The following is a 13,168-nucleotide window of genomic DNA, read 5'->3' as shown; positions in this document are numbered from 1 at the left end:
TCATCCTCAGGCCATTCTTGACCTTGGGTACTCAGAGTCCGGAGTGTTTTGATACCAGGTATAACCCCTTGACTGGGTCAAAGGCGCTGCTGTGAGAGGGGGCAGGGAGTGTGTGTGGAGGCAATGTGCTGGAATATTCACTCCAAAACCCCCAAACATGCCCAAGAATAACAAGAACATTAACCACTGACCCAAACACTGGTGAAATTCTATCTCCACATCTCCCTCCACCAGTAAACATGAAAATGCTACCCCTGAAGGAATGGAGGGAACATCCAACAAGAGGGTCCAGGAAGAATGAGAGCAGAAGAAGGGCTGCTTTGAGAAAGAAGTCCAGCAACTACTACACTCTTCAGTCACTGGAAAAAATTTCCCCTGGTGACAACTAAACACGGACATTTTTTGCTAGTTTGGAAAAACAACAGACTTGGACTTTTCTTTCCGGGATAAAGACATTCAATTTCAGAATGCCTTTCTGTCACTTTTTCTTGACCTGTCTCCACCTCTTCATCCCCATCTTGGGTCGTTCTCCCTTCCTTCACTCCATCCCAGCCTCACTGGCCTTCTCTGTGTTTCTCAAATGAGACAAGCCACCTCTACCTCAGGACTGTCTTACTTGCTGTTCCCTCTGCTAGAATGTTCTTCCCCCAGATAATTACAGGTGTTCAGGTTTCACTTCAGATGTCACCTTCGCAGGAAGGTCTTCCCCAGCTACCCATCTAAAGTTGCCCTGACCACTCTATCTCATTTTCTTCTTCCCTTTCTCCTTAGCAATCACCATTCTCTGACCTGATCTTATTTATGTGTGTATTTGTTGTTTATTCCCCCCAACTAGACATACTCTCTAAGAGAATAGGACCCGTGTCTGTCTTGTTCATGGCTTTCCTGTGCCTAGCGTGTGGTTGACACTTGTTGATTGTGTGGATGAATGGACAGATAAATGGATGGAAGGATGGATGAGTAGATGAATGAAAGAATTGAAGGAAGGAGGAATGAAAGTTAAATAGGTTAGTGAGTGGATGGATGAAAAAAATGGTTGGATGGATGGTTAGAAATAATCAATGATTTATTTGGCTGAAGTATTTTACCCAGTTTGGTCAGATCTTCTGCTGACCCACACCAAAGAAACGAACACTGGATACTGGGGCTATAACTCAAGCCAGAGTGGTTAATCAATTGAAGCTGTGATAAGGAAACCATAATTTGATTCCAGTTCTAAATGAGCACCTAGTCTCCTTCAAATTAGCACTTTCTGTTGATATGGTTTGATTAATATCTCATCATACATTAGCCCTCAGAAAATTCCCAAGTAGCAGGCTAGGAAAATTTCCTGATGAGTTAGCTTTTTGAAGATAGAAAAACTAAGCCATGGAAGGAAAACAAGTTGGGAATACCATCCTGGCTTAATTCCAGCTCCTGAAATTGTCCTTGTCCTGAATTTTTAAGGGTGGCATTTCTAAATCATGCTTCTCCTATTTATTTTTTCATTTGCTTGTTCATTTGTTTTAGAATAACCTCAACATGGAAAGTGCCTCGACATCGGAAACCAGCTCTCCTCTCTCCAAAGAAACACCAGGGGAGCATTCGGACCACCAGTCTGCACACCAACCATTCCCCAGACAGCAATTCCAGCAAGAGGCTGGGCCCCCTTCATTGCAAAGAGATGGCCCCAGATCCTTTCTCCTTGATCTACCAAACTTTCCAGATCTTTCCAAAGCTGATATCAATGGGCAGAATCCAAATATCCAGGTAATGCTTTAGCAACTGAAAGGTGAAAGAAAATGAAACGGCCCATGTCTTTGTTTCCTGATCTGATTCCAAAGCAACTGCTACCTTACCTCACTTTTCTCCTTGACCCCTTAATGAATCCTGCCGACAAGCATGTTATCTCTATGAGAGCAGCGTTGTATTTCATCTGTGTAACACCCTGGATTATGAGATGCATCGTTATTTTATCAACCACTGAAAAAAGAAAGCAGTGCTAATTAGAGTATGACACACCGATGATTATAAGATACATCCTGATTTCAGAGCTGTTGAAATGTGAAAACAGGGACTTCCCTGCAGGTCCAGTGGTTAAGACTTCGCCTTCCAATGCAGGGGGTGCGGGTTCGATCCCTGGTCGGGGAGCTAAGATCCTACATGCCTCACAGCCAAAAAAACAAAACATAAAACAGAAGCGGTACCGTAACAAATTCAATAAGGACTTTAAAAATGGTCCACGTCAAAAAAAAAAAAAAAAAGAAAGAAAAGAAACGTGAAAACAAAACAAAATAATATGCCCTGAAATTGATGAAATATGTTAGCTATAGAGAAAGGCCAGTCAGACACATGAGTAGATGAGGCAGATCATAGTGTGATTTCTAAGATGCTCAGGAAGACACTGTCTCTCAAATGCCTCTCTAGCTTGCCTTAGACACCAGAAATTCCTTTAGGCACTGACAACACTTCAGTTGCTCCAAAGTGTAAATGACTGATAAAAAAATTTTGATAAGAGGAAAGGAGGTGATAACAGAAGTTTCTAGGGGAGAGAGGAATACATATCACTAAGATGAGCTGGGGTGACGCTGAAGGAAATGGGAGATTAGGAAAGAGGTGCCTGGAACTGAAAATAAGAACTCTCACCTGCACTGAAATAGCACAATTTACTTTACAAAGTAAAGGTGGATCCGGTTTGACTCTCCCAATACTCTCATGGAGCCCACGTCATTCCTCCAATATTATCAATAATGCAACTGACTCTCAGGAAGTTCCCATTTGGTTTGCCCAAGGCTACGTGGCTAGTAAACAGTAGTTGGGGCTCAAATCCAGTCTCTCAGGCTCCCAAGAATACTCCGCCTACCATTTCATGTTTCAAAAACAAACTCCTCATTTTGAATTTTGCTTGTGCCTCCCACTGTTTCTTCCCAGAGACGGTACCCATGGCGTCCGAGGGCAGCTCATCCCCCTGGGCAGCCTGGCCCTGTGCAGCCCGAGTCCTCAGGTGCCTGCTTCCATACTTTTAAGTTTATCCTCAACTCTTTTCATTGGATGAAGCGCAGCTTGTCCTTATTCTTTCTCTGCATCAAATTCCAATTAGCTTCCATGGCAGAAAGTTCCTGAACCTGACCTTGGAACAATTGATCCATAATTAGGTTAGTGGTCTCTCTCACAAGACTAACGCTGTCTGACACCCTTTTAGATCAGATTTTCTTGGCCAGAGTTGTTTTGCTCCTAACGCCAGTGTTGTTATGACTACTGAATGTCCCTGAGAATACACCTCAATGCCGTGTTAGCTTCTGGGAAGTTAAGAAATGCAAGGTGTTCTCCCTCCAGGAAATGACGTAGGTGTAAAGATCCCGGCTACCGCCCAAGATAGTGCCAGAAGGATTGTGGAGACAGAGGCAGAAAAAGCGCTGAGTTCCATGGAGGACAGACCTGAATAGATGGGATATTTGGGAAGATTAGGGCAGGGCAGCGTTGAGGGTACATAAGTGAAAGATGTTTCGGAGGTCACTCTTTGACAACCCATGTGCCGAAATCACTGCATGGACCAATTAATATTTCCAATAGGTCTTGGACTGTTCTAATTGATTAATGGGGAAAACAGGCCTTTCGATCCACTGCCCTCTCTCCAGGAACTGGCCACATGGCTCTCCGATAAAGAACAAAGGATCCACTTGGGGGAGGTGCAGATTGGCAAAAAAAGGTACAGACATCTCCTTACTGTTGCTCAAAGAGGCTCCCCATCACGCCTTCATTGACAGGAAGTGATTTGTCCTTGATGATAGATTTTTATGGTTCTAGGACTAAACCACCCTTATCCCAAGGACGCTTAGATCATGCCCACAACAATTTTAGGTTTGCTGTAGCTTGCATTTTTTTTTCAGAGATGGGAAATGTCGCTGTGGGGCTTAATGCTGAGGACTGAGCTATTAATATAATCGATTTAAGAGTTACTAATATAAACTTACAAGAAAAGACCTGGATGCAGGGGACTGGAAGGCTGCAGTCCCCTCATTAGAAATTTACTAAGCGCATGGAGCTCCACCTAGAACCGAATTTCTAACAAAATTTCTCAGGATCCCCTTTCTCTCTCCCAGATAAATCCATCTATCAGGAAGTCCGCAGACCCCACTTGGGCCTTTTTAAAACATTAACCTGACTGTCAGGGAAGAACAGTGGGGCAAAAGTGGTTGGGATCCTCAGATCTGGGGAACCCAAATGACTTTTCCATAAAAAGAAAAGGGCAGCCATGAAGCGATGGATTTGTGCCTGAGCTCAGTAAAACCCCCGAGCTCGCAATACATTTTTCATCAGAATAATCTGTGTTGTCTAGCCAGACGCAAAGTGAAGAGTGCTTTGGAACAGTTCCGCTGGGCTTCCTGAGGGATGAGAGGGTGATTGGAGTTTATGGGTGTGGAGAGAACTATAAAGTGAGACAAAGGAACAGAGGATAAGTGGAGGATGAGTTATGAGATCACCACACTTGAGACTCTCCAACAAAGCCTCTTGGACTTTCATAGAACGCAGCTTCCCCTTGTGACGTCACAAGGATGGCAGCGGAGATGGGACAAATGGAAATCATTCGTCCTTGTCCCCTCTGAGCCCACAGTCACCTGTTTGTATAGACTTCTAACAGGCGCAAAGGAATCCCCACTTTGTCTTCACTCTGTCTCAGCACCGCCCCAGCACATACAAGAAGTTTGCCTCCAGGAGCTGCTTCGGAAAGGGATGCTTTGGAGCACAAGGCGGGAAGGGGACCAGGCGACTCCTATGAGGTCCCTATATGTTTCTTGAGTTACCCTTTGGACAGAAGAAATCACTGTACCTCTCAAGAGTGTAGGTTTCCCCGTAGCTCCAGATATCAGGGTTTCTGGCAAAATGGACCCGAAATGAATGAGGCTTCAACCCAGATGCCATCAGAATCAAAGACCAGGCCAGTGCTGTCCTGTTGCCCGCCGGCCAGTTGGTTCATCCAGTTTCTGCCTTGCACAAGCCCTGTGTCTGTTAACCTTCTGCAGGCAGTCAGCGGGGTGGGGTAGGGCAGCCTATGTTTTATTGATCTGATGATGGAACACTGAACTGCATTCCTGTCCCTTCTCTTTCTGGAAGATTATGAAAGGGGAGTGTTAGTGACTCAGAAAGATGCTCAAAGAAAGACTGACGCAGCTGCTACCCCTGGGAGCCCCAGCCCTAGGTCTGAGTGTGAGTGTGTGTGAGGGCACGTACATACACACAAACTCACACACACGCACACACACACACACATACGCAGCACTGGCCGCTGTAGCCTCATGCCCCACTGCACTTGAGTAAACCAGCTCCCCGGTGGTCCTTTAAAAGATGAGGTGCTTTCTAAAAGGGGTGATGGTTTTCACGTTGTCAGCCCTCGCCCCTTCCTCAGAGCTCTGGTCTTTTGTTGAAATCCACTGGTTTGACACAGGGCCGATTCAGCAAAGCAGAAAGTCCCACCGGTCACCCCGGGCCGTCCAAGCATTGTCTCTCCCTGGGGAGTGGACTGAAAACAGGTGAAGGCATATCAGTGGGTCGGCTTCCGCTGCCGGGGCCCCTGGCCTGGTCTCCCCCCATCCCCTGGCAACCTGCCCCTCACCCCCACTTAGGCAGCCCTCACTGGAGCCGGGAGCTACCCAGGAATCTGATACCCATCTCTCTGAACCTCCTCCCAGCCCCCCTGTGTCTGCAAGCATTTCCCACGCTCCAAGGCTGGGGTCTGCTGTGCCCCCCTGCCAAACCGCCCACACCTTTCCAAAGTGACAATGCTGAGCTCTTGGGCCTCTTGACTTTTAGGAAGGGAAATCCTTTAAAAAGCCCAGCTTTTTAGAGCTTTTTTTTTTTTTTAAACCCCTGAAGCCAGGTGGCCTCTGTCCCAAGTGGATTGGGCTCTCCATTTTAAGACTGGCTTCAGGCTGTGGAAGTGAGTGAGGGGAAAAAAAAAAAAAAAAAAAAAACAATGCACAAAAGAGAAAGAAATAGCCTCAAACTCCTGAACCCAATCTCCATATTAAATTTAAAACAAAACTAGAAGTTGGGGTTTTGGCAACGAATAAATAAATAAATAAATCACTCAGGAAAGAAAGTAAATCTCCCAGGAGAAGTTCAACTTGAACTTCGGTATCCTTGGCTAAGTTTCTGGTCTGCAGCTGATGGTCAGATAGCAAAGACAAAAATCTCTAAAATAAACACATTATTAGGCTCACTGCATCAATTCATGACCACAGTGGCTATTCACCACCAAATAGTTCTCTTTTCTGGGTCAATCTGAGATCTGTATTCATTTCAACCAATGTATTTATTTCTTTTCTTCCATTGAGGGAGACACAAAAATAGTCAGCTAAAGGCCTTTTTTCTCCCCTCGCACAGACTTATTTACACGGCCGTAGACCTCTTGATACAATCAGATGAGTTGGCCAGGGCTGCAGGTGTTGTACGTGCTTCTACTTCTGATTTCCCCTCCTCCGTTTTTCCTAAAATCCTTTTGGAATGGCAGGCCTGGCCAAGTAAGAACCAAGAAATCTCTGTGCCCAAGAGATGGGCCTACACACTCCAGGGGACAAGCCGGTATCTTTCAGATTCTTATGGGGGCCCCGCAGTCCCCGTCATGAGCTAGAGTCCACCGACCTGCCCTTGGGCTCTGGTACCACAGTTTTGTTGACCAGGCTTGGCCTCTATGGCTGCATGCAGGTTACTCGACCTCTCTATGCCTCAATTTCCTTGTCTATACAATGGGAATGATAACACAACCTGTGAGTAGTACCTCTGCAGTACATACTCTGTAGTAGTAGGGTTGTTGTGAGGATTAAATGAAATCATCCACGCGAAGCACTCAGCACAGAGACAGGAATATGGGAAGATTCCCCAGACTGGTGGATGCTGGTGGGTGATGTCAGTGAGCGTGAAGATGACAGAGGAAACGTATAAAATAATTAAGAATCAGGAGTTTTGAGTCCAGCTCTCCACCTTCCTTGCTGTTCACCTCAGGAACGTGAATTCTCTAGGCCAGTTTCTATGCCTGAAATGTGGGTTTAACTTGTGTAGAACAAGCAATGATGTTTGAAGGAGCACGCTGCAAATCTCAAAGCATTAACCACACTTACTGGAGCTGCCAGAGTTGTTTTTAGAGCATCAGTGGGTCTGAGAGGGAGGGATTATATATCTACTTAGTCCTTTGTGTTCTTTCTTCGGCAATTGTCAAGGAAGAAGGGGTACATAATCGGGGGTCTAACCCTTTGCTGGAGACTGTCGTCCTGTCCCCGGATGCTCTGTGCTTTTGAGGAATCATTTCACCTCCCAGGCCTCATTTTCCTCTCTGGGAAATAAATACGAACCCAAATCTGCCTAGTCACCATAGCTCTCAAGGCTTAGAGGACCAGGTTAGAAGCTTCTAGAAGATTCTCCTGAGTTCAGAAAGTCAAGGCTTCTGTATTCCCAGTGTCATTAGTTTATTATCAGTTAAACTAAGAATTGTGTTAGTTTCCCAGTGGAAAGTGCTTTTCAGAGCAAGAGTAAAGAGTTTATTTCTAATAAATGTTTAAACTCTCAAGAGAAAGAAAGAAACAGGTAATATTACAAAGGATTTTATCCTCCTTTCCTAATTTTGGATGGAATTCTCCAAATTGGCACCTATTCTAGACTCTCTTTCTTAGAGCTGACAAGATTCTGCCAGAAGTTGGAGTTGGGTCTTTTGGAAAAGTTCTCTTTCTTTTACTATCTTGATTCATGGTACAGAAAACTCCAGAAGAAACCAATGTACTAGAGATGCTTCAATTCTGTGTATTAAGGATGCAAAAAGATGGTAAGATCTATCAGCTTGGAAATCTGCTGTGCTCACTACCACACCTTCAGCTCATCACACTTATTGTTCAAGACATTTTTAGGAACAGATTCTTTGATGCTAAAGAACATGTAAATATAGTAAGAGCAACAGGAAACATAAAACCAATCCGCACCATTCGAGAAGTCATGATCGTGCTCATTAAGTCTTTTTAATTGGATGCCTATGAAATTTCAGGCTCAAGATTACATTTCTTCATTTGATGTCTGTATGAGGTTTCCATATTCTTAACTGCAGGGAAGGGTGGATCCTAAGGTTTGTGTGTTTTTTATTTTGTGTGTGTGTGTGTGTGTGTGTGTTTTTTATTTTCTAATTCAGTTGGAGCAGTGGCTAAAAATGAAAGGGGAAAAAGAAACCTCTAAACAGATGAGATTTAGTCATCAATATAGTTTTTGGAGTAAATTCATATTTTGCTACTCATTGCCTGGCCAGGCAACAAATCTATTTTGTTTGGATCTGAGCAGTAGTTTACGGGGGGAAAAAAATCATATTGACGGTAATAGCTTAAAACATGAAATTGTTTTGATTCCCAGCTTGGAGAAATTGCAGGGCACGTTTTGTTTAGGCAATCCCTTTGACTCCAGTCTGGATACAAATGGAATACCAAAACTGTCCAGCCCATTCCCCCTTATCTCCTACCCAGAGCCTGATTTCATTACCATAATTGCAGGCTTGCCTGACTCTTGGCAGCTTCTCCCCTCCAAAACCCTTAATAGCCTTGCAGACGATTGTTGCGGCTCAGTTGTTCTGTCTGCAGGCACAGGGGGCCTGGACTACAGAGGACAAAGGTTGTCTTCAAAGGCTCGGCATCACCGCGTCACTGCCCAGCTCAGGTCTGCGCAGCCCAGCGGCGTACTTCTTCCGCGTTGCCCTTCCAGCGTTGCGTGTGGGTCCAGGTCCCCGTCCCTTTCCAACAACCATCCCTTCAGCAAACAGCAATGATACAAGGCAAATGATGTAATTCTTTCTTTTCTTTTTTCCTTTTCGGGGATTACTAAACGTCCCATAATTATTTACAAATATGCAAGGGATGCTTATGAGACTGGGCTAGTGGTGGTGGCATGGAAGCAAGCCAGTGGTGCCCTTCTAGGCATCCCACACCAGAGGAAGAGATGCACTCGGCCTGCCACAGCCCAAGTATAATCTGGGATGGAAGGCCACACCCTTAACTTTGTGTCTGGACCACACAAGGCCACAGCCCAGGCCCACCATGAGCTGGGCAACTTCTTTAAAATGTCAAAGCAAGTAGAATTCAAACCTTCCCATTCCTAAGACAAAAGGAAGGGTCTGTTTGTCTCAGGGATTGGCACGACCTGGTGCAATGTGGCAGAGTATGTCAGCAAATCTCTCAGATGTCCGGTTAGGGCAAAACTGGAAAAGCATCTGCCAAGTACATCTTGCGCTGATTACTTGGAACGCATGTTTCTGATTCATTTGCACACAACTCATCCAGGGGGTGTTGCAAGAGCTTTGCGATGGCCAAAGGAACCCAAGGAGTCTTTTATTATGTTTTTTAAACAAGTTTCTCTATGTTGATTGTCTCTCGAAGCCAAGAAGCTGCATTCCTTCAGCCCCGTGACTTCCAAACTAGGCTCCATAAATCCAAGAGCAAGTTCTGACCTTGACTCTTGGAACTATCTGCTCTGACCCTGAGGGTCGGTTAAGGAGTGTGTGCTGGGTCTGGACTAGGGATGAGTGAAACTCAAGCTGTGACATCCTGGACCTTGAGGACCTTGTGCTCACATCTCTACACGACTTGTGGCATCCAGCCCCCACCAGCATCAGTGGCCTCTTTGCTCACTTGGTCACAGGAGGGGACACTACCTCGGTGACTGACTTTTTGAGAGGCAGTACAGCAAAGTCGGTAAGAGCGTGGGCTCTGGAGCTAGACTACCCATGGCTGCCAGTTACTAGCTCTGTGACCTTAGGCAAGTTGTTAACTTCTCTGTGTGCCAGTTTCCCTGTCTATAAAAAGCTGTCTAGCAACCATCCCAAAACTTAATAGCTTAAAGCAACAACCACTGGATTGCTCACTGTCCTGTTGGTCAGGAGTTTGAGCAGGGCTCAGCCAGGAGAGCTCATCTCTGTTCCACGTGGTATCAGCTAGGGTGACTCAACTGGGCCTGGAGGATCCAAAATGACCCCACACACAAGACCAGGGCCTCAGAGCGGGCCAGTGACTGAGAGGACTCTTTGTTCTCCTCTATGTGCCCTGCCTCTTCACATGGCGGCTCTGTGAGCAGCGGTCTAGGCTGGGCTTCTGTACGTAATGGTAGGAACATGCCAAGAGAATGAAAATGGAAATTGCAAGACCTCGTAAGGCTTGTCACATTGTCACACCTAACACATTCTACTGGATACAGTGAGTCACAAGGCCAGCCCAGACTGAAAGGGAGGGGAAACAAACTCCACCTCTTGATGCGAGGTGTGGCACACACATACCAGAATGGGAGGAATTGCCGGGGACATCTTTGGAGATCAGCAGCCACAAGGGCCAATCAATAGAACCAACCTTATAAGGCTGTTCTGAGGATTAAATAAATTAATATATGTAGAGCCTTTAAAACAGTCCCTGGTGCAGAGTTAGTACTCAGTAAGTGTTCAGTTTTATCATATTCTTGTGCCACTTCAAGAACATACACGGTACATGTTTACTCCTTGAATTAAAGGCTTCCCAGCCACACAGTTGTCAGTAAATCAGGGACCCTAGTGATTCATTGCTTCCTCCCAACCCGAGGCCCGTGTGCATCCGTTCCTTTGGGCGTCCCTGGAGGTTTTTCATTCTGTGTCACCGTGCAGCCTCAGCTTTCCTTTGTGAGGGATGCACATTTCCCTCCGTTCTCTCAGACTGTCTTCCAAGGGTCACCTCAATGACTTCCAAGGTCAATGACTCCTCATTGACCCTGGCCTGTTCTGAATTCTTCAGGTCACCATAGAGGTGGTGGACGGTCCTGACTCTGAAGCAGATAAAGATCAGCATCCGGAGAATAAGCCCAGCTGGTCAGTCCCATCCCCCGACTGGCGGGCCTGGTGGCAGAGGTCCTTGTCCTTGGCAAGGGCCAACGGCGGGGACCAGGACTACAAGTACGACAGTACCTCAGACGACAGCAACTTCCTCAACCCCCCTGGGGGGTGGGACCGTCCGGCCCCAGGCCACCGGACTTTTGAATCCAAAGAGCAGCCAGAATATGGTGAGTCTACCACCCAGTAATATAAAATTGGTGCGGAGAATAAATGAGACGATGAGGCCCAGCGGACGTGGAGTCAAACAAAACCCCGTTTACAGTGTGTGGCTTTGGGTCTTCAATGAGGCAGACCTCATACAGACTCTGTCCGCTCTGTCCACAGAAGCCCCAAGAGGCCCCCAAAGCCACATTTTTCTGGAAAGACTATAATTTTAAAATAATACCAATTATCCTAGGAGAGAATTTTTTTTTCTCAGTTAGGGGTCTTAGAGGTTCTGCCTTCTTTTTCCCCAAAATTTTCTTTTCTTTTTTTCTAAAATGACAGAATCACCAAGTTCACTTCCTCATATGTTTGACTGTAAAAATTCATACTAAAAATCAACTTAGTGAAAGAGATGTACCCCGCTGTCTCCTTTGACCAGGCAACTGTGTTATGTTTATCGTAGGCAGTGGAGTGGCCCTTGGAAACCCTCATGGACATGTATGTCACGAGTTGTCAAAGCGAGGCCTCCCCACCAATAAATTTCAAGACCCCAAGTTGGGACTTATAGTTTCCCCTGCTTTTAGAGTAGGATAGTTGAGATAACAAGCAATTTCTAAGTTCAATGACTTAAAATCATGAAAGTTCTTTTCTCACTTAAGCTGGGATGGGAGACAGGGTCGGGGGAATTCTGCTCCACTCAGTCATTCAGGGACCCAGGCTCCTTCCATCTTGAAGCTCCACCAACTGTAAGGGCCTGCAAATTATCCACTGGATGCTCTGCATCTGGCTGGAAGACGGTAGAGAGATAGAGCCTAGAAAAGGCACACACGCTCTTAACCCCCTCAGCCTGGAGATGACACACATCACATCTGCTCAAATTCTATCGGCAAGACCTCATCATATGGCCCCACGTAGATGCAAGGGAGGCTGGGAAATGGTTTTTGTGTGTCCTAGATGAAGAGGAAACAGATTCAGAAAGCATCTGGCCAGGCTTCAGGAGGAATCAGGCAGTGTGCCTTGTGTTATAATGAGAGTATTTGATATCTTACAAATGCATCCACCATCGTGATGTTCTTGTGGTTCAGCCTCAGCAGACTTACGCGAACACTCTATGAGGATGACTTGTCTAGCACCATTTGCATTCTCACCCTTACCCCCATTTTTCAGCAGAAAGACCAGTTGTATATTGGAGAATTGTTTCTACCTGCTAATAGATGATCCTAGGCAACTTCCAAAAGAGTAAGACCATTTTTTTCCCAGCCACATCATTCAGTTGTTCAACTGACATTGAACACGTCTTATGCCCATCACTGTGCTAGGTTCTGGGAATCCAGAAATGATTAAGACACAGTCCTTCTCTAAAGAGCATCTCACCTATCTATGGACAAAAGGAGAAAAGTTAACTGATAGAGCAAAGGGTGCCACAGCAGAGATATACATCAAATCCTAGGGGAGCAGAAAGAGAGCTCCCAGACCCCACCCAATCAGGAGGCTTGTAAAACCTTCTCCTTTCCCAGAAGAAGTCCAATTTATTTTCCAAGACAAAGGATTGGGAACAGTAGCCAACCTTTCTACAGCACCTGCCTTTCACAGTTCCTCTTCATAGCAGCTCTCACAGATTAGCTCATTTAATCAGCTCACTGAGGCAGGGACCCATTTTACAGATGGGGAAACTGAAGCCTGGAGAAGTTAAACAACTTTGAACTCAAGGGTCAAGACCTAGGATCCATCTCAGACAGTCTGGGTCCAGAGTCTGTCCTCTTAACTACTGTGTTATTCTGCCTCTCTGGAAAAATAAATAAATAGCACATCTTTTAGGACAGTAAAGTGTATTTAGAAATGGGACAGTTAGATTGGAAGATAGGAATGGGAGGAAAAGGTCAGGGTGGAACTGAACCTGGGCTCAGGACTAAAGCTGAACCTGTCTGCCCAAGCCACATGGAACAAGGTCTCTCTGACTGGGGCTCAGACCCTGGACCTCAGAATCCCTCCTTTGCCCGTTAAAATTTAACACCCATCCTGGGCCCCAGCCCCTTCCCTATATACCAATGGTTTTCCAGGTGTGTTTCCCAAGCCAGTTGATCAGCATCGCCCAAGACCGTGATAGAAATGCAAATGTTCAGACCCCACTCCAGGCCTACTGAATCAGACTCTCTGGGGTGGGTC

The 13,168-nt window shown here is 45.8% G+C and overlaps 1 protein-coding gene across 1 annotated transcript in view; it reads left to right on the top strand.

Moving 5' to 3' along the window:
- The first annotated feature begins 1,513 nt into the window (after nt 1–1,513).
- ISM1 (isthmin 1) overlaps nt 1,514–13,168 on the top strand; it is a 28,977-nt gene continuing 17,322 nt past the window's right edge. The window contains exons 1-2 of the mRNA XM_065892936.1: nt 1,514–1,749; nt 10,761–11,025. Coding sequence (XP_065749008.1) covers nt 1,522–1,749; nt 10,761–11,025 — 493 coding nt within the window. The 5' untranslated portion in view covers nt 1,514–1,521. The remainder of the gene's footprint in view (nt 1,750–10,760; nt 11,026–13,168) is intronic.

The sequence above is a fragment of the Phocoena phocoena genome, chromosome 15, assembly GCF_963924675.1.
Source record: "Phocoena phocoena chromosome 15, mPhoPho1.1, whole genome shotgun sequence".
In the NCBI taxonomy this organism is placed as follows: Eukaryota; Metazoa; Chordata; class Mammalia; order Artiodactyla; family Phocoenidae; genus Phocoena; species Phocoena phocoena.
This window is presented reverse-complemented; position numbering and strand designations above follow the sequence as displayed.